Genomic DNA, 26,150 nt, shown 5'->3' on the forward strand with positions numbered 1-26,150 from the left:
ACAAAATATCTCCCAATTAATAATATTAAAATTATTTTTTACATAATATTCAAAATAATTTTAATATTTATTTATTTATTTAATATTATGTTTCTATTTAATATTAAAAATTATTTCAATATAATAAAATAGGTCTAATAGATTGTAAAATATAAAAATATTTTTTAAGTATTGAAATTATTTTATAATGTACACATTATTACATTTATTTTAATGTAATATTTATATTTATTATAAAATTTTAGGGTCAATTTTTTTGGGTTTATAGAGTCAAATGGTGTTATAGTCAAAGGGGACCTTAGTGTCCCTTATTAAAAAATTTGGGGTTTTTGTGACCATTTTCCCAAACCTTAGGGGTGTAAGTGTCATTTTTCCTTCATATAATTTCATCCCAATGAACTGGTCAAACTCAATCAAAGTTAATAAGGAGATTAGGAGGATCAAAAGAGTTGAAACGGAAAAGAGAAATTGAAACTAGGTGAAAATTGCCAAACTTATTAATGCCGCTTTAATAAAGTTTATTCCGTAAAAGGAAGAGTACCTTAAAGATCTTAACTAAGCATTTCTCTATTTTTCTTTAATTTTCTAATAGTATATATAAGAGTGGAATTTTTGTCCTCGAGGGCGTGGTCGGGTTGGTTGTAGTGAAACTGTAACTTCTACCAAAATTCAAGTTCGATTCTTAAGGTGGTAAGGGGGTAAAAACTGTATTTGAACTTGTCCACCCCCTACCTTTTAAAATTAAAAAAAAAAAAGAGTGGAATTATTGACACCCTTTTAAAATCCTCTTTATTTACAATTTTAACTTTTATAAAGTTATATTCAAGGGCTTTTGACCCATTTGTTAAATACTTTTTTTCTTTTGAATATTATTTGCTACACAATAAAATCCCCATATAGATAATTATACAATCAAAGTCTAATATATCAAAGCTTGATACAATAAATGAAAATCCATTTAATTGAAGCCCACTAAAATTTTACATAAGAAATCAAATACAATAAACTTTCACAATTATTAGAGGAATGCGAACTCTCCATCTTAGAATTAAGGGTAGAAGCGTCGACTAATTCAATCAAAAAGTTATTGGATGCAATTAACCATTCTAAGATATTAAATTATATTAAAATTAAACGCTGATCGTTTCCTTTAAAAAAAAAATGATTATCATTGTGTTAAAAAATAAATCCACTGTGTACACCATTGAGAATAATGAGCAGAGGCTACCTCTAAGTGAATCCCGTGTACAATGTACCTGAATGTACTTAATTATATAATTAATCTTATTTGGGGTAGCAGTTCCGAGGTTGTCTGCACACAGCCGTAATGTATGTGTCGAAATTTACCGCATTTTGAGATTTATAGGAAGCTATTTGGGGATATCGGGAATTAAAGATGATATAATACTTTACTCCTGTACGTGTAATTCTGACTATATCATAATCTTTTTTTTTTTTTTTTGCATTGAAATTAAATTATTTTTATTTTGTTTTCAGTCAAGATTTGCTGTGAAATTTGCTATTACTTAAAGGCTGGGACGGCAGATAGAAATTTGGTCCGGCTGGGACACTTTTTCCCCCAACATCTGTAGTTTGAAAGTATTTTTATTAATTAGGAAAAAGAAAAATATCCCTCATCATGTGGACTTAATCAAAATAGACATAAAATCAAAATTCTAAGCATGAAAATTTAATTACAAACATAAAATCAAAATTATGTATCCGCCTACCAATTTACAACGCACCTTTCGCTGGTCAACCGACTCAAATTTTCTGTAAGGTAGCTGCCTGATAACTTTTGGCCAACAATACAATGTTACTCTCCAGTTGTGATTTTGTATAGATTTGAAAAGCGCTCCTTCTAATTTCTTTAGCAACGGTGCATAAGAGTGTAGATTAAATCTACTGTTTTTGGTAGCTTGAGATTTTCATTACTGAAAAGCTGAGATCTCACCAAGTTACAAATTCTTGTTCCATCAGTAGAAGGGCAAGGCTTAGCAGTTTATTTATAATCTGTACTTAAATATGTCAATGACTAGAAAATTGGTTCTTGTATTTTTACTATTTCTGCTCTATGAGAAGCTGGCCTTGAATCATCAAGTTTGATACGGACATTGACTTCACAAGATGCAATGAGTGGACCGGTGATTCTATTGTCATTTAATGCATTAGATTTTATGTTCTAACAAATGGGAGAAAAATAATACAACTCATCAATTTAACAGGAAGAGCCTTCTCGGAAGCAATCTTTATAATTGGTTCGTACGTACTTTGTCTCCTTGAAGATATATAGTTGATACATTATTTTGGATTTGGTGACGGTTTGTGTCTTTTTTTATTAGTTTTGGTTGAAAAAATGTAGTGTTCTTCTCCTGCACTGACTAGATGATTATCATTTTTTTATGTTATTTATTTGTGTAGCATCTGTTGGATAAAAAAATCATTTTTTCTCATAAAAACTTTTAAGACCGATCTCATATAATATATAAGAATTCGTAATTTAAAAAATCATACCTTAACAATCTGAGAAGATGAACAATCAAAATTAATCTAGGCTCTCAGATCACGATCCGTCACCACCACGTTTGTTAGATCACGATCTATCACCAAATAATCTTTTAAGTTATGACTCAAGTTGATTAGTACTTGACGTGTGGGCGTCCGTTTCACTACTTGCAAAACAGTTGGCTTCTTCTTTTGTGTGTTTTTTTTCCTCAAAACGTGTATTTTGAATCACATACCTCTTTAGGCTTGAGAAAAATACATTTATATAATATCTTTTGTTAAACCTAGATATGTATTATCCTTTATTATAATTCAAAATAATAAATATTTTGAATTTAATATTATCTCTCTACTTAAGTGAAAGTGAAAATCATGTGTAACCACTTTGGGGCCCACCTTGTAAAATAACACAAGACACCATTTGCACATGAATATAACACATAAGATCTTAACAAATATTATAATTAGGTTTATCACCTAACATGCCAGTTTTCTAATTTTTACGTTCAGTAGTGGTGCAGTCAATCAAATGAGTTAACTTGGGGATAATTTGGAAACATACAATAGTGGCTACAACAATAAAACTTGTAAATGAACAAGCCTAATCATTTAATTCCAACTCTACTTCACTATAATATTGGAACTGACCTCCATAATTGTATGTTTGAATAATAATTCTCCCCAAGCCACATTGATCTATTTACTGCATAATCATTTGTACCACATCGTTAATTAAATCGATATCTCAACTATCCAATCAATTTAATTACATCTTATTCCTTGATACTTACTAATTTTCTCTAATGATCATTTTCAACATACTAAATATGTTGACACACTATGGCCAGAGAATTCTATAGTCAAGTGCCGAAAACCCATCAAGAGATGTATTGTACAAATTCTATATTGTTAATCTATAACTTCAATACTCATAATTGCTCTCACTAAGATATCGGGTAATCTTGACTACATGTGTGTATCATGCCCATTGGTAACTCAAATTGAATAACAATTACAATCATGAAATTATAACTAACTCAAGATTAAGATTACAGTAAAATCAGTGCTTATGAGATTTAATAAGTCTGACAATTATTATAAAGTTAATTAAATCTCATATGTGATCATGTTCAATGTAGTCGTACTACATCAATAAATTCATATATGATTAAGACAATTATTCAATGAATTTATTACAGTCTATACCTAAATAAAGTGTCCAACTTTATTTATCAACTACGAACTAAATTTATTTAATCATCAAATAACTTGCATTTATATCTTCTGTAAATCTACATGTTTATATATTTTTTTCTATTATTTACATACTAATTTTTCTCCCTTTGGTAATTAACATATTTTTACAAGACAACATCTAACCATGTTAATTTTTTGGTTACGAGGTAGTAAATCTTAGGCTTGAAATGGTAAAGTTATGGAAATTTTAATAAAGAAGCTAATTTGTACTCTATTGCATGTTAATGATCGTTAAAGTTTTTTTTTTTTTTTTTTTTTTTGTAAAGCTATCCTGTGTACATGAGACATTTGAGTGAATTTAATAGAAAATTACAATTGAAACAGAGGGTTCAAATGGCTTTTAAATTACAAATTATTATAATAATAATAATAATAATTTTTTGTAATCAACAACAAAAAGATGACGGTTGTGACACAAAATTGTCATTAAATGTCAACATTTAATTACGGTTCTTAAAAAAAAAAGTCATTAAAAATATATTTTTCTTGAAATTAGATGAAAATTGTGACGGTTGAGCAAAGTGAATTGACATTCAAGACACAATGACATTGTTGTGCGCTTCAAGAACAACAGTTTAGATCAGCAAATTCAAAAAGGAAACTGATGAAGCAAAATGCGAGACAGTTGTAGATTTGAGTATTTGACTTATTCAACTTTAGTTTGTAATTAAATCTTCAACTCTAGTTTGTAATTAAATCTTCAACTCTAGTTTGTAATTAAATCAAACACATGATTAATTTTAAATGAAACAAAAATAATTGCTCTTAATTTCCTCCAATGTGGGACATTAGAATTTTAAACTTTCCATATAAAATTCCAACAGCTACACGAAAGAAGATAACTGGAGCACACCCAAAGTATTAGCAAAGAAACGGTGATATTGCCGAATGAACAGGAGGACTGGTATAGAGGAAATCACGGTAACAAGAACAGGAAGCCATGGCAATCGGCCGTGAAAAATAGTGAAAGAAGTTGCGCAAAAGACCACCATCATTGCTGCTATTGACATAAAAAGTGATGCAAGTCCAGACGCTAAACTCCCGGGCACCCGCCAGAGGAAGTCCTCCTCTGAATAGACGGAACTACGAATGGACAAGAAAGTTAGTATTGATGTTGCAGAGAATACCAGCCCTACTGCATCTGATATGGCAAACGCTATAAAGGAAGCCTCTTCAATAAAAATAGGAACTCCTGTATCTCCTTTATTGCCACCCGGTATGGTGAAAGCTGCAGCAAAAACCACTGTGGCAACTAGTGTAGCGACAACCATGCATGAATCTGCAGTTTCCCTCATCCATTTTTGCCCATCTTCAATTAAACTTCGGTGACTCTGAGTGAATAATTCTCTAGGCGTTTGTAAACCATAGTTTCTAGCTTCAGCATCCACTGGCCGCACAATCTCACTCACTTTCTGCTTTCGATGTCACAAAACAGTTTTTGAATGAGGTAAAGAAAACAAGCTTTTTACTTTTTACGCAGAAGAGTAGCCTGAATACTCACCTTAAACCAAAGTACCTCTTGTTGCAGTTGGAGAACTGCTCCGAATACAACGTTGGGCCCCTCATTGCTTGGTTGCATTCCAGCCATATGCAGTATATTGTTTCCTCCGTAATCTCTTCTCGAAACGATCCTATCTTTCATTGAACCCATCTCATTTATGAGCTCCAAGATTTTCACTTGATGATTCAAAACTGCAATATGAAACATGGTACGACCCATGTCGTCATGTTTCGATATTATATAAGGATATTCACGGATAAGTACTCTTAGAAACTCGATGTTCCCTTTCTCGGCAGCAACAAATGTTAGTTGAAATGGTCGTTCAATTAATGTCGAAATTTCTGAGTCTTGCGACCGTATGACTTCTTTCCAAATGATTTCTACCAGCGTAATCGCTTGCTCGAGCACGGTATGTGAAAGTGAAAGTTTTGTTGAGCCAACATTAGCTACAGACAACTTGATAGTGAGATAAAAATGCTGGAGGAGCATTATGGAAATTCATTCCCTACCCCAAAAACAAATTCCCCTAGACATATTAAATATATAAATAGAATCCCCTTCTAATAAGATATTCCTTATTTTAATAAAATGGGAACCTAATTAGAGACTGACAAATACGAATTCTGACTAACTCTTATGTTAAACCCTACGCAAATATACTATGTATGTTCGACCAAAATATATAGATATATATATAGTCCTACTCTAATGTTCCTCATTTTCTAAATCATATATATTTGTAAAATGAAATGTAAAATTTTGTTTGTGAAAGCAGCATAAGCAAGCAAGGGCATGCCGAAGGTCTTACAGTTTAGTGAACTTACCTGAGCTGAAGAAATTCTGAAGCATCCCTTGCTGATTTTGATTAGCCAAGTAAGAAGACATCATTGACTTTCCTGCTAAGGCGTGCAATGCAGTCTCCTCGTTTGAATCACGAAGAGTCGCTAACTGCGGGTGATCCTTAAATAATCGCAACGCAACCTCTGGGTGCAGCAAACACCGGATATATAAATTTGCATTGATATTTCTTTTTCGTACTCAAAATGACTAATATAACAGTCACAAATTCTTCTATAAATTATTTCCGCTGATGTGGCGTGGTATCATTGGTTAGATAAAAATAAATCATGTGAATCAAGCAATATTTTTATTAATTGATGATAGTATGCCATATTATTTTGTATAAAATTATTTGTAGCTATATCATTACAATTGATTTCTGCAGACTATATATATGACATATACCATGAAGGTTTTCACTTGGCTTATTTATTTGTTAAATCCTAGTCCATGACGAGAAATTAAGGCATTCCTTGTACAAAACCGAGAGAATTTATGAAAAACAATAACGTTAAAGCTACAAGTTATATATATATATATATATAGGCATAATAATAATAAAATTCTTAATATTAGTTATTTCTTAAATGATACAATTATAAATTTTTTCATACAAATTGATGTGGGATCACATGAGTGATCCAATAAAGATATCACCTAGTCCACATAATTTATTTTTAATATTTTATATTTTCCTTCAACCAATCATGTAATGCCACATCAATTTGTGAAAAAAATAATTTACATTAATTTGTAGTTATAACATTAATTATCTTAAATTCCTCTATCTTTCTTCTGCCGCCACTCAAATGATTCTTAGGTTGCGTTTGTTTTTTATCTGAAATCTGAATAAGTATGAATTTAGTTGAAGTCTTAATAGGTCTGAATGAAGATGTTTGAATGACATGTTAGTTTTTTTCTTTTTCAACATCTGAAGAGAAAAACTTAAAAGCTAATAGTTTGACATAAATATCTTTTTAAGTGGTGAATATATTTGTTCTTCACAATTTATAATTTTCACAAGTTGATTAGTTTTCTAACATTAAAAAAAATACTATCATTGTTGATCTTAATATAATTTTTTAATAAAAGAGGTAATTATAACATCAAATTTTATTATAAAGTCAACACTGTTATTTTATTTTTGATTCATCACAATTGACATAATTTCATTTGTTCAATATTTCAGTTTAGTTAATGTTATCATGTGAATAAAAATTTAAAGCATTAAAAAAATTCAAGAATAATTCAAAAATATAAGGTTTATACATAATATTAAAAATATATGAATTGTTAAGGATATTTTTGAGATTTGAAATTAAAAATTTTCAGTTAGACTTCAATAAAAGTGGATTTTTTTTATTTTTTCTATTAAGATAAAATTGTCTGATAATAAGTGATAAGTTAAAAAAAAACAACTTAAAATAAATAAATGTATGAAAAAAGTTAAATTCAAACTTCAAGCTAAAAAACAAACAGCAAATTAGTTTTCTATAATTGTTGCGTATGTCCAATGATATCTAAGAAATTTAAGAAATGATCCTATGAATTTATCTGATATTTATGAATTTATCCTATCACCATATCGTCAAAAAGGAGGGAAAAAAACGAAAAGAAAGAAAGGTAGTGCTTACCATATAAATCGGTTTTTATAAGAATGATGAGCAATTCAATGAGATCCTTATTGTCTAATTGACCTTCAGTGATTGAATAAAGGTACAGTACCACCTCCTTATGGCCTGACATCGCTCCTGCGTGAATTGGCAAATATTGGTCAACGCTTTCTCGATCAAGTGCCAAGTGTTCGTTATCCTCAGTCATTAACTGGACAAGATCCAAGTTTCCGGATGCTGCCGCTAAAGAAAGAGCTGTCTGTCCAAAATAATCCGTGAGTTTTAAAACCTGGGGTGAGTACCCTAACAGATTTTTCACAAAATCAATGCGGCCTGCAGAAGCTGCAACGTGGAGAGCCGTTTCCCCTAGCTTTGAGAGAGAAGCTTTCACGTAATCTTCATGCGAGTCAAAAATAGTTTCAGCTGTCTGCCAATCATCATCTAATGCAGCTCGATACAATTTGGAGAGTGTACTTCTTTCCTCGCAAGTCTCTTCTATCGAGTTGTAGCAATAACAAAAGTTATCAATAAAAAAATTGTTGAACAATACTAATTTTAACAAAAAGACCAATCCGAACATAATTTATCATAATTATTTGGAATGATTTTGAACCAATAAATAAAGGATATGTGAATAATTATAATTAAGGCACAATGATCACAAGATTAATCATTTTAACACAACACTCGGAGCAATATAAAAATGTCGTATGCAAGAGTTTACTATATTTTATGGGCTTGGAAATCCATAGCCAAGATTGGGCATACAAGTTTATGGAAAGAATACGATTGTGCTAAGGAATATTCTTGATTTTTTTGCTAAATGTGACATAAAACTCTCAAAATATTCTACTCTTTTGATATCTAAGCATTATATCAAATTCTAAATTAGGGATCCCAACATTTGAGTCCCAATTTAAATTCCAATGCCATGTGTCACTATCTATTAGGTGATGGATTTCATATTTTATAAAATTACTTAACTACTATCCAATAGATAAATATCACATCAGTTGAATGTTAAGATACCTAACAATACTCTTATGCACTTTCTTTTTCACCAAAAAGCCTACCAGTGGACCAATGATATAATTTTAGCCTCCATTAGATAAATATCATATTCTCAAACATTTGGACTCTCTCTCAAATCATCACCCACTTTTTTATTTTTCAGTGTCTCTTGTGAAAACTTTTCAAAAACAATACAAAAAATATAAATTTCACTCTTAATTATTAATTCATGAGAACAAAAGTTCAATTTATATAATTTGAAACATGAAAAAGGAAATGATACAATTAACATAATCTGAAAATAATGATTGATTAGCAATTATTAAGTCAATCAATCTTTATGTTGATTGACAATCAATCTTTCTTAATTACAAATTATGATAGAGAAAGGTAATTATTTGATTAATTACTTTGATGGATTCAATGTTATTTGAGTCTTTCAAAGTAAATAAAGATAATTAATTTAAATAGTAATTAATTTAGCTGCAGTAGGCTTTGGTATCTTTGATAAACGTTGGCACCTCAGCTTAGTTTCAAGGAGCAATCCATCTTGGTTTCAATGGAGTGCATAGAGAAAAACTAATATTTTAAAGGAAAAAGGATGACTACATTCTCAAGATTTAAAAATATGATCATGTAGACCCTAAGATTTCCATAAGGGACACCAATAATTCTTTTTTACTATAATATCTTTATAGGGATGGCAATGGATTGGATTAGACCCAAGATCCACGTGGTCCAAATCCAATCGGATCGGATTTGGGTCGGTTTAAAATAAATTTAGATCAGATTTAGATATCGATGTACAGATCTAACACGGATCTAGAGCAGGTCTGGATCTATCTCAATATCTAAATCCTATCCATATCCACTCATCTTTTAATTTTATTTTATTTTAAAAGTCTCTTAACAATGTGGAATTATAATGATAATATATTTTATTTATAGCATATTAGTGGTATTTACCATACATTTAAACTCTTAAAACTTAAAGATTAGTTTTGCAAATTTAAAGGTTAGTCATCCCCAAAGCATGTACATGCAATATTCAAATTGCAAGCCAAGTAATACAACCTGGCAATTTATTTTATTATATTGACCAAATAATTTTTAAGGAATATAGTTATTCATATATTTAGTCAAATATGGTCATAATAAAAATAATAAAGCACTGAATATAAATCATATTTAATTTATATGTCATTATCTAATGTTGTAGGAATGAGGGTGCGTGTGTCGTGGATATTAGAATGATGAAGGAGACAATAAAATATTAGATTGATATTACTCCTGCAATTACTTTTGAATGATATTTTATTATCTTTCTTATTTGTTGTTTTGATGTAAAAGAATAAGCTATAATATTTATTATATTTTTGAGAAAAAATGTATAATTTATTTGTTATCAATATATTTTAGCCTTCAATTTTCATTCTAAAAAATTATTACATTTTTATTACTGAATTTTAGAATTCATGACGGATTTAGAGCAGATTTAGATTTTAATTTTTTTTTAAGATTTGGAGCAGATATATATATATATATTTCTTTTTTGGATCTGGATATGGAGCGAAATATATGAATTCATGACGGATCTGGAGCAGATACGGATCTTGATTTTTATTATGGATCTGGATCTGCAGCAGAGTAGATCCAACCCATATAAGCTAATTGTCATCCCTATATCTTTAATAGATAGTAACTAAAAAAATTGACTTTAATTTTTTTTAATAAATATAAATACAATTTAAATAGTTAAATTTTCTAGTAAAGTAACAAGATTAGAATTTTTTAATATATAAAATAATTTTAAAAGGATAAATGATTATATTCTTTTAACAATATATTTGTGTTTATTATAAAAATTTTAAATAAATCTTTGAGTTAAATAGATGTTACAATTAATAAAATATCTAATGTATTGAAATAATATTAAAATTATTTTATATAATATTTTAAATAATTTTAATATTCATATATTTATTTTAATATTACGTTTCTATTTATTATAAAATTTAGTTTAATAAAATATAATATTGTAAAATATTAAAATATTTTTAAATATTAAATTTGTTTTAATATGTATATGTTGTTACATTTATTTTAACATTATATTTCTATTTTATTATAAAACATTAGAGTCAATTTGTTTTTTTTTTTTTGAGTTAATAGAGCCAAAGGTATTTTACTCAAAAGGGATCTTGGTTTTTCTTATTAAAAATACGAGGATCTAAATGGTCATTTCTCCAAACCTTGGGATTGTAGGTGTTCTTTTTCCTATTTTTTAGAATGCAAATAGTATCGTCCTTTACATAATTTAACCTTGAGTAATGTTAGGTGTTGATGCTGAAATCTGCTCGCCCTTTGCCCGTTCAGATCGTTTCACCAACGTTTATGTAGTCGATAGTGTGGATGTCAATTTCTTCTTGCTTCAACGATCGCTCTAGTCACTGAAGTTGGAGTTATCCTTCCTTGTCTCACTAAGCCTGTGTTCACAAAAGTGGATCAAAGACGCCGGTGGTTTTACCGGCGTAAACCCTCTGATGCCTAAGTTAGCACAAGGTGTTTACGGGAAAACGGTGCAATTAAGATTCGATAAGTTGCTTATAATTGGCTCACAGTTTGTACTGAAAATGGTCTGGTTTTAATTTGGCAGAGTTTTCCCTTCTCTCAATTTTTCTGTCCCTTTCTTCATTAGTTTCTTTCTTCTTTATAGCAGCTGTCCCACGTTTCCATTTATCCTTCATCCCCTCTTATCTCGGGTAGTGGCAGCTCCTTATAGGACTCCAACTGCTACATTGTGGGTAAACGTAGGACATCGTGTCTCCCTCAACGGTTCTAGGCATAGCGCAACTGTCGTGATTTCGTGAGATCGTGTTCCCGATCTTTGGGGAATGGGTATCTGCTCGGTACTTGTCTCTGGTCGGTACATTCCTCTGGCTGATACTCATCTCTGGTTGGCCCTTGTTCGTAGAAGACTCATTATCAGTGTTCTACTTGTACCATTTGGCTGAGGTGATCCATGCTGGGGTGGGAATGATGGCATGGCTGAGCTGGTGCTCTTATTTACTTAACGCCAGTCCCCCAGTTTCTAGTCTTGCGAGTGAAACGGGTTGAGAGTAGAAACTGATAATCAAATCTCATCGATCTAGGGAACTTCTCATCTGGTCTTCTGTTTACTGGGATGGACCTGAGGTTCCATTTTTCGTCTAGAGAGATTCTGACCTATGCATGGGCCTTTATGAGCATGTCCATTGCATATCTGGGCTTGCGTTTCGTATGGCCTTTTATAACGGTTATTGACGTGGCATTTCCAGACTCCTCGTATTTGAAATTTGAAACGACGCGCTATCCATCCTCGATATACGGTGAATGAGCTGGCACTCCTATCACTCAAACGCTTCCATTTCCCCATTTTCGTTTCAAATCCCTAAACTAAAGTCATCCTTGTTTTGCTATTCGCTTCTCTGCCGTAAGACAACTCCTTCGAACTTCGTTCACACTTTCCGCGTCTGGGATCTCCATTTGCTGGGTCTTTTCTCTATCACAGCAACATCATCAGTGCCAGTCTATTCCAAGTATAGCCTTCAACCCCTTCTCTGGTTGTTGTTGATTGAGTTTTGTATTGTGGGTTCTGTGTTTGTCCCTTTTTTGTATCCACACTCTTAGTTATTTGTGCTTTCCCTTTTTAAACTTCAGTATGTCCAACCCAAGAGGAAAAAGAATTGTAGTCGAGAGCGATGAAGAGATAGAGGATTCATATCCCCATTTATTTGGACTCAGTGACCTTCTACACTCCTCTCGCAGTGTAGGTTCCTCCTGTTATAGGGATACCCCTGAATACCCTCGTCCCATGGCCACTTCACCCTCCCCTGAATTAGAGCTTGTAGGAAACAGAGGTGGCACTGCGTCGGGCTTGGGTGAGAATCACAGTTCTGGTGGGGTTGGGGTCCCTGAAGAAGTAGGTGATGGTGAGGGGAGCAGTTCCGAGCTAAGCAGACCCCCTAAGAAAAGGAACTTTAGCCATAGGGTGCAAGCGGATTCTTACCCTATTGAATACATAGCTTGTGCCACTACCCCAACTGATTTGTTCAAGCTTAGGAATCTCTACAACATTCCTGAGGAGGTTCTTCTTGTAGTTCCTGGGAAAGGCGACGTTCCTAGTCGGCCTCCGAGGGGGTATGTGACGATGCACCTGGAGAGTTTCAAGCTAGAAGCTCGGATGCCCCTTCAGCGTTACTTTGCCAAGATACTAGGTGGTATGCACCTGGCCCCAGGTCAGCTACACCCAAATGGGTGGAGGGTTCTTTCGGCTATGTATGTGTTATGGGAGAGGTGTAGATCAGAGAAGCCCTCTCTTGTTGAAGTAAAGCATTTATACCAGCTGAGGAGTAGCCTGAAGGAAGTAGGCTGGTACTATTTCATGTCGAGCTCCGTGAAGAGGAAGCCAATCACCGGCTTCCCCTCATCGTGTAAAAATTGAAAGAACAAATTCTTCTTTGCTGGAAAAAATTGGTGTACAGTAGCTCGTTCACTTGGTGGTGATATTTACCTTCCAACGCATTTTGTCACCCCAGGTCGCTCATTTTTTGCCTATATTCTTTCTCAAATTGCCACTTATTGGGTTCTTTAACCTTGTTTACTTTTTCAGAGTCGTGGGGTTTGATTAAGGAACTTGAAGACCGACCTTTGCTCCAGGTGGAAACTGCTCTGGTGAACGCGTCTACCTGCCAAGACCTCCTGTCACCAACAAACTTGGTCGGTTCAGGTTTAGTGGACATAGCTGCCGGAATGGATAACAAGATCCTCAGCGCGATGACCAGAAAGTGTTGTCGGGCTCCAAGCAGCTCCAGCAATCTTCCTCCTCTTCCAAAGAAAGCCAATGTTGGTCCACCCAAGGCTTCTGTTCCTGCTCTGCCTCCTCCTCCACCTCGGAAAAATGGTGAGTGATAAGAGTCCTGAAGTCAGCGTTCAGTCCGGGGACTGATCCTCTTCTCTTCCGTCTCGGGATCAAGTTGACTACCTAAGCCCGTACCAGAGGGATTACGACAAATCGGTGGGGCCTAAGATGGTGAAGGATATCGAGAGCATGAACTTCGTCGAGTTAGCTGGTTCCGTTCAAAGAGTTTCCTTTAAGCTGGCCACCCTGGTTTCGTGCTACAAGAACAGGTCCCTTCTCCATGAGAGAAGGCTTCAAGCTGATAACCAGGACTTAAAGAAGAAAGCTGAGTCCGCCGATCGCTCGAAGGAGAAGTTGCTTGATCTGCGCAAGCAAATCATGGATCTGGAGGAGAAAGTGGCCATGGCTAAGTCCACCTCCATCAAGCTTGAAAGTGAGTTGGGTGATCTGAAGTCTGATCTCCAGGCCACTCAGAGTGAGCGGGACACCTTGAAGACGGCTCTTGAGGGAGAAATCAAATCTCTAAATGAGCAGTTGGCCGAGGTGAAAGGCAAATCTGCTGATGTGGATGATTGGCTGGAGGTAGAGTATGACTCTGGGGTTGCTTTCTGCTACAAGTGCATCATGTCTGTGCTTAAGGAGGAATATCCTGAGCTTGACATGAGCAAGCTGGAGGTTGGAGTGCAGAGATATATGGCTGAGTCCGACCAAGGGGACAAAAAGCAGGGGGATCAGAACCAGGTGGAACCTCACTCAGGTGGGGCGCATGAGGGGGGAGCTGGGGGCCGTGCTCTTCAAGTGGGTCAAGGGTCCATGCCTCATTCTCCCGATGTTGCTGATCTTCCACCTCCCGAGATTGCCAATCCTTCAACTATCGATCCTCCTAATTTTTAGGTCTTTTTTTGTATAAACTCTAAACTTTCATCTGTTTTGTAAACATTTTGAGTATAAATTTTAGATGCTTTCTATTAGCTCTTCTGTTGTGGTTTTGCTTATAGATCGTTTCTGTAAATGGCCTTAACACTTTTAGTTGGCTTTGCCTGCTAGTTCTTTAATCGACTGAGTAGGAATAGACACTTGTTTGCCATAACCAAATTTATAGATTTGCCTGCTGGTCCTTTAAGCGATCGAGCAGGAATAGGCATTTGTTTGCTTTAGTAAAATTTCGTGAAATTACCTGGTGGTCCTTAAGCGACCGAGCAGAAATAGGCACTTGCTTGCCTTAATAAAAATTTCGTAAAATTACTTGCTGGTCTTTCGTTGACCGAGCAGGAATAGGCACTTGTTTGCCTTAGTAGAATTTTGTAGCATTGCCTGCTGGTCTTTCATTGACTGAGCAGGATTAGGCATTTGTTTGCCTTAGTAGAATTTTGTACATTGCTTGCTGGTCTTTCGTTAACCGAGTAAGAGCAGACACTTACTTGCCTTCGTAGAATTTCGTAAAATTGCCTGCTGGTCTTTCGTTGACCGAGCAGGAGCAGGTACTTACTTGCCTGAGTAGAATTTCATAAAATTGCCTACTGGTCTTTGGTTGATCGAGCAGGAGCAGACACTTACTTGCCTTCGTAGAATTTCGTAAAATTGCCTACTGGTCTTTTGTTGACCGAGCAGGAGCAGACACTTACTTGCCTTAGTAAAAATTTAATGGGCTTGCTAGCAGGGGAATTTTATGCTGAATTCATCTTTATTGAAACTTGAATGCATTACAGACATGCGGAATATGTGCATGTTCAACAAGTCATCATGCATTTAACAAAGATAACTTATCAAAATGAAGACTTAGTAGAGCACTTTGCTTACTGGAAATACTTCTTCAAATGCTCGGCGTTCCACGATCTCTTCACGTCTCGTCTATCTAGGTACGCTAGCTTGTAAGCTCCTGGTCCAGTCACTCGTATCACCCTATACGGGCCTTCCCATTTCGGGCCAAGAGCGCCATGGTTAGGATCCCTAGTGTTTTGGTTCACCTTCCTAAGTACCCAATCCTCTGCTCGAAACTGTCTCATGCTTACGTTCTTGTTGTAATAGCGCATGACTCTTTGCTGACACTGGACCACTTTCTGCGAGGCCCCTTCTCTTTTCTCCTCCAGCAGGTCCAGGCTCAAGCAGATCTGCTCGTCGTTTTGCTCCTTGTTGAAGTATTCTGTCCGATGTGTCCCCACTCCGATTTCTGCTGGGACTGTCGCCTCATGACCAAAAGCTAAAGCAAACGGGGTTTCTCCTGTGGCGGTTTTGTAAGTTGTCCGGTAAGCCCACAGTATTCCTAGTAGATCATCGACCCAAGCTCCCTTCTTCTCTCCCAGTCTTGTTTTCAGAAGTTTCTTTATTACTTTGTTGGCTGCTTCCACCTGTCTGTTTGCCTGGGGGTGTGCGGGGGTGCAGAACTTCAGGTCCACCCTCAAGTTTCGGCAAAATTTCTTGAAATTGTTGTTGTCAAATTGCCTCCCATTGTCTGTAACGATGGCATAGGGGATCCCGTATCTGCAGATGATATTCTTCCAAATAAAATTCGTCGTCTTTCTCTCCGTGATTTAGCTGAGGACTCCCACTTCTACCCATTTAGTGAAGTAGTCTACTGCCACAATTGCGTGTGTTGCCACTCCTTGGCCCTTAGGTAACGGACCAAGCAGGTCGATTCCCCATTGGGCAAAAGGCCATGGGGATGTCATAGTGGTCAGCTTTTCTGGGGGTTGTGCAGGAACCTCTGAGAAGGTTTGGCAGACTTTACAGTTCCTTGCCATACTTTTCGCATCCTGGTGCATGGTTGGCCAGAAGTATCATTGCCGGAGTGCCTTGAAGGCTAAAGTTCTCGCTCCCGAGTGATTGCCACATATTCCTTCATGAATTTCTCTCAGTACATAATCTGCTTCCTCGTCATCCTAACATCTCAAAAGGGGCAAGGTGAATCCTCGGTGGTAGAGCACCTCATCGAGTAGCGTGTACCTTGCTGCTCGTCATTTTAACTTCCTTGCTTGCCTCTTGTCCTTCGATAGAATTCCATCGCAGATGTACGAGAGAATCGGGTCCATCCAGGATTTCTCGGTGCTTATTCTCATTACCTCTACTTCCTCCCCTATGCTTGGTGAGGTCATCACCTCTAGTGGGACTGACATAGGTAACTTTGGATCTGCAATAGCAGCCATTCTGGCCAATATATCTGCTCGGTAATTCTCATTCCGGAGTATCTACTTCACCTCTACCGCTTGAAAAAGCCCAACCATCTGCTTTGCCTTCTTCAAATAAAACCCCATCTTCTCTTCCCTTGCTTGGAACTGATCACTGAGTTGATTGCAGACTAATTGAGAATCTGCTCGGATTTCTATTCTTTCTGCTCTTAGTGCGTGTGCAAGTCCAAGCCCAGTGATAAAGGCTTCATATTCAGCTTGGTTGTTTGTGAGCTGAAATTCAAACTTCACTGCATACGTTATTTCGGTCCCTTCTGGGCTTCGTATTACAATTCCTGCTCCGGACCCTTGTTCACTACATGATCCATCAACCATTACTAGCCACACCCCACCTAGTTTATCTTGCTCCATTAGTTGCTCCCCCTGAGTTTCCTCCTCTGGTTCAGCACGGTCAACCATAAAATCGGTTAGGGCTTGAGCTTTGATTGCTCCTCGGGGCCTATAGGATAGATCAAATTCGCTCAACTCCACGGACCATTTTACTAACCGACAAGACGCATCTGGTTTTTGGAGCATTTGCCGAAGGGGCTGGTTAGTCAACACAACTATCGGGTGGGCCTGAAAATATGGTTTGAGCTTGCGTGCTACCGTGACTAAAGCTAGTGCACATTTCTCCATCAGTGGATATCTGGTTTCCGCGTCTACCAGGACCTTACTGGTGTAGTATACTGGGTGTTGCTTTCCTTCTTCTTCTCTGACTAATACCGAGCTGGTAGCCCATTCAGAGATTGCTAAGTACAAATACAACTGGTCACCTTCCCTTGGAGTCAATAATAACGGAGCGCGGGCCAGGTATTCCTTAAGCTGCTCGAATGCTTCTTCACATTCTGACGTCCATTCTATCTTCCTCCATTTCTTTATGGTTTGGAAGAAAGGGTGGCATTTGTCTGTGGCCTGCGAGATGAACCGGTTCAGTACTGCTAATTTCCCTATAAGGCTCTGCACCTCCTTAACTGTTCGAGGGGACTTCATTTCTGTTACTGCCTGTATTTTTTCCGGGTTGGCCTCGATCCTTCGGTGACTCACCAGGAATCCCAAGAACTTGCCCGAGCTGACTCCAAATGCACATTTCTCCGGGTTCAGCTTCATTTCATACTTCCTCAGCAATTCAAAGGTCTCTTCTAGGTGCTTCACATGATCCATCGGTTCTTTAGACTTCGTGATCATATCATCCACATATACCTCCATAGTGTGACCGATCAATGGTTTAAAAATCTTATTCACCAACCTTTAATAGGTAGCTCTTGCATTTTTTAGGCTAAAAGGCATCACCCTGTAACAAAACAAACCAATGTTAGTTATAAAGGTGGTACTCTCCTCACCCTGCTCGTTCATGGGTATTTGGTTGTATCTCGAAAAGGCATCCATGAAACTGAGCAGACTGTGACCCGCCGTTGAATCCACCAATTGATCTATTTTTGGTAGGGGAAAGCTGTCCTTTGGGCATGTCTTATTGAGGTCTGTGAAATCCACACACATCCTTCATTTACCAATACTATATTGGAAATCCACTCTGGGTATTTAGCTTCCCTTATAAATCCTGCTTTCAACAGCTTCTCTACCTCGGTATTTATAGCCTCGTACCTTTCCTAGTTAAAACACCTCATTTTCTACCTTACCGGCCTCGCCCCTTTCTTAATTGCCAGCTTGTGGCAAGCTATCCTGCGGTCAATTCCTGGCATGTCTTCATGGGACCAAGCAAATATATCTGCATGGGACTGTAGGCATTTCACCAACTCGCCCTTTATTGCTTCGCCCAATCTTGACCCGATCTTAACCATTCTGCTCGGGTTATCCTTGCTCACAACAACCTCCTCCAGCTCCTCAACAGGTTCCTGGCGACCCTCTTTAGAATCTCCTCGGTTATCCAGGGAGGTAACCTGTAGTGTCTCCTTGGCCGATGTAGCATAACAGCTCCTCGCCATTCTCTAGTCACCTTTTACTACTCCTACAACTCTGTTGACTCTGTATTTCAACGCCAGATAATGCGTAGATATAACGCATTGGCTTATCCTCATGAAAAGTTGCCCCAGTATCATCTGGTAAGGGCTTCTCTCTTCTACCACGACGAAGTCCAGCATCATTATCTTTTCAAACGGTTTTGACCCCACAGTAATCGGGAGCTCGATGATCCCCATGGAGGTTAACCGTCCTCCTTCAAATCCCTTCAAGGATGTATTCGCCCTCTCCAGTTTTAAGTTTGAAATTCCCATATCATCTAGGGCCGACTTAAACAGGATGTCAACCGAGCTGCCCGTGTCCACCAGTATTCGCCGCAATTCTATACCAGCCACCATTGCCTTAATCACCAGTGCATCCTCATGAGGATATAAGATACCCTCTTTGTCATCATCTGTCCACATAATGGGAACTTGCCTCACCTTTGCCCTCTTGGCTGCTGGCAAATTGAAAAACACTTGTTTGCTGGTCATGGCGTATCTCCTATAGTTCTTCCGTGCCCTGTTTGAGTCCCCAGCCAATGTTGGCTCTCCTGCTATTACACGGATAGTTGGCTGTTCACGTTCCAGGCTTCTCTCAACTCCTTCATCTCGCGTGTATTGTAATTCAATGACGGGGGACACTCCATCTACGTATTCATCTAAGTACCGGTTCCTCACCAAATCCTCCACATGAATCTTTAGATCACGACATTGGCTGATAATGTAACCGTGAGTGTCGTGGAATTTCAGAATCTGCTCTTATCACATCGGTGAGCAGGTTTTGTTATAAGGGTCGGAGGGTATAGCAGGCCTCGTCCTTCGATCCTCTCATACAATTCTTCCATGGAGATTTTTAATGGAGTGTACTGTCTATATGCCAAGCTCTGGTCAACCAGTTGAACTGCTCGACTATCATGGATATCACCTCGGGCTGGTATCGTTGGTAGCTGATCTGGTAGTCCAGCCCTGGAGTTAGTTGTATGTAATGCTCTAGGAGTGTTGTGATAAGGGTGGGCAGCTATCTGCCTGAATTCTCGTTGCCGCTCCGGGAATGGGGGGCGTGGAGGTTGAGCCCGGCTGCGTTGGAACTGTTGTGGTCTCTGAGCTATGGGGTAAGGGCGGGACCGAGCTGATATTCCGCCCATTACTGAGGATTTCCCAGCTCGCTTTCCCGATCCGCTCTAGTTCGGGGCTCTCGGTTCCTTTCGTCTCAGCTCTTCCAGCTGTTCACTTTTTATCCTTGCCGATTTCTCCTCTTCGATTTCCATATCTCGCCTCGCCTGTTCATACCCCGCCGAGTAATTCTGCACTAGGGGGCTTCTTAAGTTATATCACAATCGGCCTATTCTTACACCTTCTTTTAATCCTCTCAACGCCTGCGGGTGATTAAAAACTCCCAGATCCAGCATGGCTCGGTGATATCGTTTTATAAAATTCCAAATGGATTCGTGTTCCTCCTGTTTCATCCCCATAAGTTCCATCCTGTCATCCTCTAGGGCCACAGCTCATCGGAACTGCTCGGCAACTCATGGCACATCTGCTCGTACCCTTTTATACTCTCCCGTGGCAGCTTGCAGTATCATTCTCGGGCTCGTCCCTCTAGTGTCAATGGGAACACCCTGCACCTCTGAGCTGGTGTCAGCCCCTGCACACCCGTCATGTCGTTGAAACGTTCAATATGCACCAGCGGATCACTTCGCCCGGAGTATTTGAGGTCGGGGAAGCAAAAATCTCTTGGGATTACAATACCCATGATCTCGGTTGATAACAGAGATTCTTTATCTAGCATTATCCTCCAGCTCGGAGGCTTTCTCTTGCCCTAAATCTCCTCTATCACCTGCGCCAATCTGCGAACCTCTCCCTCTAATTCTACCGCACGGTCAAGATCGCACGCAGCTATCTGATCTCGTTCCTGCTCGGCATTCTGCAACCACTGTCTGAGCTCTCCTTCATCAACACTGGCCCTTCGGCCATCAATTTTCAGTACCCGTCCGGGGTGAGGTTGATTCCCCCCTTCACCCACGCACTCCCCTGGAACCTGACCAGTACTTTTATGGGGGTGCACCCCATAAGGTTGGTCCACCGATAGAGGGATTTCCTCGACTCTACGCCTCCGGAGGCTAGGTTCTGCCCCAACTTCCTCTCTCCCCACGGGGGTTTCGCAGTCCCTTCTCCGCTCATCCCTCAGCTCACACAATATGGCCGTGAGAGTCTCCATTTGTTTCTCCATCCACTCCAGTCGATCTTGCATCATCCTCTCTCGAGCTTCATTCGCAATCTCCTGAAGAGTGATCGTCTCGACAGTTTCATTGTCATCCCTTAAGGCATCCTTCCTTGACGCATCCATATCCAACCGTTCGCTGCTTCTCCGGTAACTACTAATTTGGTGGTAGCTTTTCACCAACGTTTATGTAGTCAATAGTGTGGATGTCAATTTCTTCTTGCTTCAACGATCGCTCTAGTCACTAAAGTTGGAATTATCCTTCCTTCTCCCACTAAGCCTGTGTTAACAAAAGTGGATCAGAGACGCCGGTGGTTTTACCGGCGTAGACCCTCCGATGCCTAAGTTAGCACAAGGTGTTTACAGAAAAACGGTGTAATTAAGATTCGATAAGTTGCTTATAATTGGCTCACAGTTTGTACTGAAAATGGTCTGGTTTTAATTTGGAAGAGTTTTCCCTTCTCTCAATTTTTCTATCCCTTTTCTTCATTGGTTTCTTCCTTTTTTATAACCGCTGTCCCATGTTTCCATTTATCCTTCATCCCCCCTTATCTCGGGTAGTGGCAGCTCCTCATAGGACTCCAACTGCTACATTGTGGGTAAACGTGGGACACCGTGTCTCCCTCAACGGTTCTGGACATAGCGCAACTGTCGTGATTTCGTGAGATCGCGTTCCCGCTCTTTGGGGAATGGGTATCTGCTCGGTACTTGTCTCTGGTCGGTACATTCCTTTGGCTGATACTCATCTCTGGTTGGCCCTTGTTCGTAGAAGACTCATTATCAGTGTTCTACTCATACCATTTGGCTGAGGTGATCCATGCCGGGGTGAGAATGATGGCATGGCTGAGCTAGTGCTCTTATTTACTTAACAAGGATCTAAATGGTCATTTCTCCTAACCTTGGGATTGTAGGTGTTCTTTTTCCTATTTTTTAGAATGCCAATAGTATCGTCCTTTACATAATTTAACTTTGAGTAATGTTAGATATCCCAACATCTAAGTTTCATTGTGCCATTCATCTATTGGATGGTGATTAAGTAATTTTACAAGTTATGAAATCTATTATCGAATAGATGAATGGCACATAATATTGAAATTCAAGTTGGGACTCAAAGATTGATATCCCTGATATTATTGTTTCATTTTTATAAGAATTCTACAATATCTACTCTTAAGAACCTAAAATTTAATTTTTTGATAAAGGCAATATTTTGAACAGTTATTGAAAATACAACGAACTTACTTTGACCACTTTCGTCGACTCGTGAAGAAATCGCAGCCTCAATATCTGTTTCAATAGCACGCGGATTAAGAATTGCTAGACACGAATCAAAATAAATACATTTTTTTTTTTAAAAAAAAAGAAGAAGTTACATATACATTCTTTTGATATTTTCTTTTTTTCCTTTCATAATTTAACCTAAAATCACAGTTATATATAACTAGAACGTCGTTGAAGTGAAAATAATAAATATCACATGACTACATATAACTCATTTAAGTGCATATATCGGTAACTAATCTCATCTGCGGCAATTTAATTATTATGCCCAAAATGGCTTGATATGTAATTTGAACAATTCGGTCATTTTTTTTATACAGTGATATATTGTAATTAGAATTCTACTAATATTTACAATTAAAAACTTATTGGAATTACCTTTAATAAGTCTAGTATAACACAACCCAAATTTCAACTCTCACTTGAAGAATATCTACTTCACTTATATTTAGTCCCTATTTAATAAAATTTCACTTATTCTCAAAAAATTATAGAGAAATTATTCATCCTTCTCATATCACAAGTCAAGCATGTTGATCTCTGGAAACACTAATCGGGTTATAGAAATGTCTGGGCCTAGTTGGTATTTTTCGAATTAATTAATTTAAATTTGAATTTAACTTTCATTAAGATAGTAGTTAATTCAAAATTTAAAATAAAAAATTAAATTTATATATTTATTTTTTAATAATAAGATACAGTACAATATATATATATATAGCCCACACAATACAGCCCATAATTAATCTTTATAAATAGCTCACAAGTTTTTAAGAAATTTAAAAGAGTTATTACTCCACCCACACACACTAGTAGGAGATAAAACAGCTCCTATCCAATAATACAAATCTATACTAAAATATTAGAACTTTAAACCAAACATCTTTTCTTTTCTTTTCCTTTTTGTTTTCTTCTCTTTCTCTCTCCTCAACTCTAGGTAAAGATGGTAAATTTTATTACTGTTCAAAACTAGAAAATACGTAAGTTTTATTACTGTTCAAAACTAGAAAATATGTAATATATAATAAATAATGTATATACAACTCTTGCTCTGTTTGCGCCTGCTAAAACTGTATTTCAACTCAAATAAGTTGTGTGTTAGGAATTTAGATCTATTGTAATCAGTATAGGCAAATTAAAATAATATATAAATCGATTTCCCTAATTAATTAATTCTAAAACTACTGTTCACCGATTCTGTTCATAACAATGTGAAAATGCAAATCACATACCAAACGATTGTTTATGAGATAACCGCGGAGGTTGAGGATCCATTTCATTTTCATCCTCTTCTATCGGCTCCTCGATCTCTGTAGTCGACATCATATCTGCAAAAGTGCATTTGTGATTTAGGTCCATAGAATTTATATGTAATTTTTGGATACCTCCCCTGAGGTTTGTCCTTATTATATTTAGAGAGAATATATGTATATATTGACATATAACATCCCCTACCGCGTATTGGCGATAGAGAATCGTTTGGCTGTTACTTGTTAAGGACAATAAGCAAAAATAAGAAGGCTTATTGCAAAAAGAAAGCAAGAGCTTTTGCTTCCTCTCCCACTCCTCATTCTCCTCTCTCTCTCTCTCTCTCAAAAAAAAAAAATTTAGAATAAGAAAAGGGGAAAAGAAAAAAAAAATACACTTTCTTCTTTTCTTTCTCTTTCCCCACTTCCTCTCCACCCGTTTTGTTCTTTATTCAATTAAGCTGAAAAACAAAGGCCACTATTCCTGCATCACAACCACTTTGTCATATTGGTTTGCTAGTCCACAAAAATTCTAACCCTATGTTAGAAAATAACACCAAAAGTAATGCTCCTTCTTCTTCTGATCCTTTCACCTAGCTATTCATAACAAAAGAAAAAGAAAACCAGCAGGCACCTCAGTTAGCTTTCCTTTTCAGTTTTCTTTTGTATATGGGTTCAATTCTTTTAAGGCGAATTGCCAGTATTAATTTTTGCTTTTCCGTTTTTTTTTTTTTAGTTTACACACACACATACTGGCATAGATTCGGATGCAGAGGTGGTTTCTTTATCACCCAAGACCTTGTTAGAATCAGATGGATATGTATGTGAGATCTGCAACTAAGGGTTTCAAAGAGACCAGAACCTGCAAATGCATAGAAGAAGGCACAAGGTGCCACGGAAGTTGCTGATGAGAGAAACACAAGAAGTGAAGAAGAGGGTTAAAGCTTCTCCTTTGTTATCTTCTGCAATGCAAGAAGCATTGTCAAGCCTGCAACTTTCCGAGGGAATGGAGTGGGATATTACCCCATTTCCCCCAAAAATACCCAAAATATACCTTTAACCATTAACATCTTTAATTTTACATATATATTCTTAAAAAATTAACGAAAGTACAAAAATAACTTCAATAAAATCATAAGAAAACTGAACTGGTTCCCTAAGTTACAAAGTCGAGCAAGATCAAAAGAAGCAAAAAATAATATTTGACGTTTACTCGACTTGTTTAAAAAATTACTCAATATTTGACTCATTCAACATACTTACTCGACTTACTCAATTCCTTTACTTCACTTCTTACTCGATCGAATACTCGACTTACCCAATATCATACTTGACTTCTTTAAAAAATAACATAACTGTTACTCGATTTGTTTAGAAAACTTACTCGTCTTTTACTTAATTTATTTTAAATATTGCTCAATTTAATACTTGATTCATTCAATAGGGTATATTTAAATATAAAACCCCAACTCTGCACTGCTGCCAGCATTGTCAGTTATTGTAATGTACAGTGAAGGGCGTTATTGTACTTTCATCAAGAAAGCAAACGGCTCTCTAACGCTGATACATGGATTATATGTCTAGCCAAAACTATGGTACCACAGTTGTATGTTACCACAGTTGGATCCAACCATTGGATCTAACCCACAGTTGTCACCAGAATTGGATCCAAAGGTTGGATTCAGCTGTGGTACCATACAACCGTGGCACTATAGCTGGACCCTATATGTCAATATATTCATATATTCTCTCTAAGTGCAGCAAGGACAAACCTCACGTAGGTATTCAAAAATTATCCATAAATTTTTTAACCAAAATAACCTTAAAAAACCAAAAAAAAAAAAGGCAAGAAAAGAAGTTAAAGGTCACTCCGTAGAATTCACCTCTGTTTTTCGCGTTCGATGCAATCCCCAGCTGCCAAATGGAAATTTTGACGGAAAGGCCCGATAGAATAACGAAAATTTATGGTGCTTAAGGCAGCAAAAGCCTTTTTTTTTTCCAGAGAGAGAGAAGCAAGGAAAGAGTTAAATCGAAGGAGAAACACTGGCTTTTTGCAGCCCCCAAATGTTAAAACATATGCAACCATGTTCCCAATACTTTCAACAAATAGTCATTGCGCCGCCCCCAATTCCATTTATTTTGAAGTTAAAGACTTAAAGTAACTTTTATAGTGTAAAAAACTATAATTACCTTCATTTGAATAGAATTGACAGTTCAAACGTTGGGTTAGTAGAGCTGTGTTTGGTAGAGAGCACATGGCTAAAGAACTTTTGAGGTGGCCGCCGCTAGGCTGGCAAGTATCGTGCAGAAGAATTTAACTGTCCGATTTTTTCCTCTTTCTCTGCAAGCGGTAAGCTTTACGTCTCTGCCGCTACCGCCTACAAGCGAACATAAGTAAATTTCTTTCTGCCCCGTCAGAATTATGTAAGCAGATCCCACCCGATCCCGTGATTTTTATTGTATGATGCTATTTTATAAAAGAAATAAAAATTATTTTTGCGTATCGTGAAGATTTCATCTCAATCTTTGTGTAAATCTATCACAATTTTATGAAGTATAACCAGAATAAGTAGTATATTATTAAGATGTTTAAAAAAAATCTTTATATTAATCATTAGAGACGAATGTAATCCATTTTTGAATGAAAAT

The 26,150-nt window shown here is 37.0% G+C and overlaps 1 protein-coding gene across 1 annotated transcript; it reads right to left on the reverse strand.

Annotated features, from left to right (window-relative positions):
- Positions 1-4,528: 4,528 nt before the first annotated feature.
- On the reverse strand, positions 4,529-25,839 carry LOC102620296 (ankyrin repeat-containing protein ITN1-like). Its single transcript, XM_025096154.2, has 7 exons — positions 25,385-25,839; positions 23,487-23,582; positions 22,216-22,260; positions 7,738-8,211; positions 6,088-6,246; positions 5,264-5,709; positions 4,529-5,174 (listed from the first exon to the last, which is right to left on the reverse strand). The coding sequence occupies exons 2-7, from the start codon at positions 23,578-23,580 to the stop codon at positions 4,587-4,589; spliced, it is 1,806 nt and encodes a 601-aa protein (XP_024951922.1). The 5' UTR covers positions 23,581-23,582; positions 25,385-25,839; the 3' UTR covers positions 4,529-4,586.
- Positions 25,840-26,150: the final 311 nt, after the last annotated feature.

Source organism: Citrus sinensis, chromosome 7 (genome assembly GCF_022201045.2).
Source record: "Citrus sinensis cultivar Valencia sweet orange chromosome 7, DVS_A1.0, whole genome shotgun sequence".
NCBI classification, from domain to species: Eukaryota; Viridiplantae; Streptophyta; class Magnoliopsida; order Sapindales; family Rutaceae; genus Citrus; species Citrus sinensis.

Excerpts from the sequence above, each read along its gene's own strand:
- LOC102620296 (XM_025096154.2), bottom strand. The coding sequence starts at position 23,580 with ATGATGTCGACTACAGAGATCGAGGAGCCGATAGAAGAGGATGAAAAT. Across the intron at positions 22,261-23,486 it reads ATCTCATAAACAATCGTTTG|ATATTGAGGCTGCGATTTCT; the intron begins GTATGTGATTTG and ends CTATTGAAACAG. Across the intron at positions 5,710-6,087 it reads TCAGAATTTCTTCAGCTCAG|CTAATGTTGGCTCAACAAAA; the intron begins GTAAGTTCACTA and ends AGTTGTCTGTAG.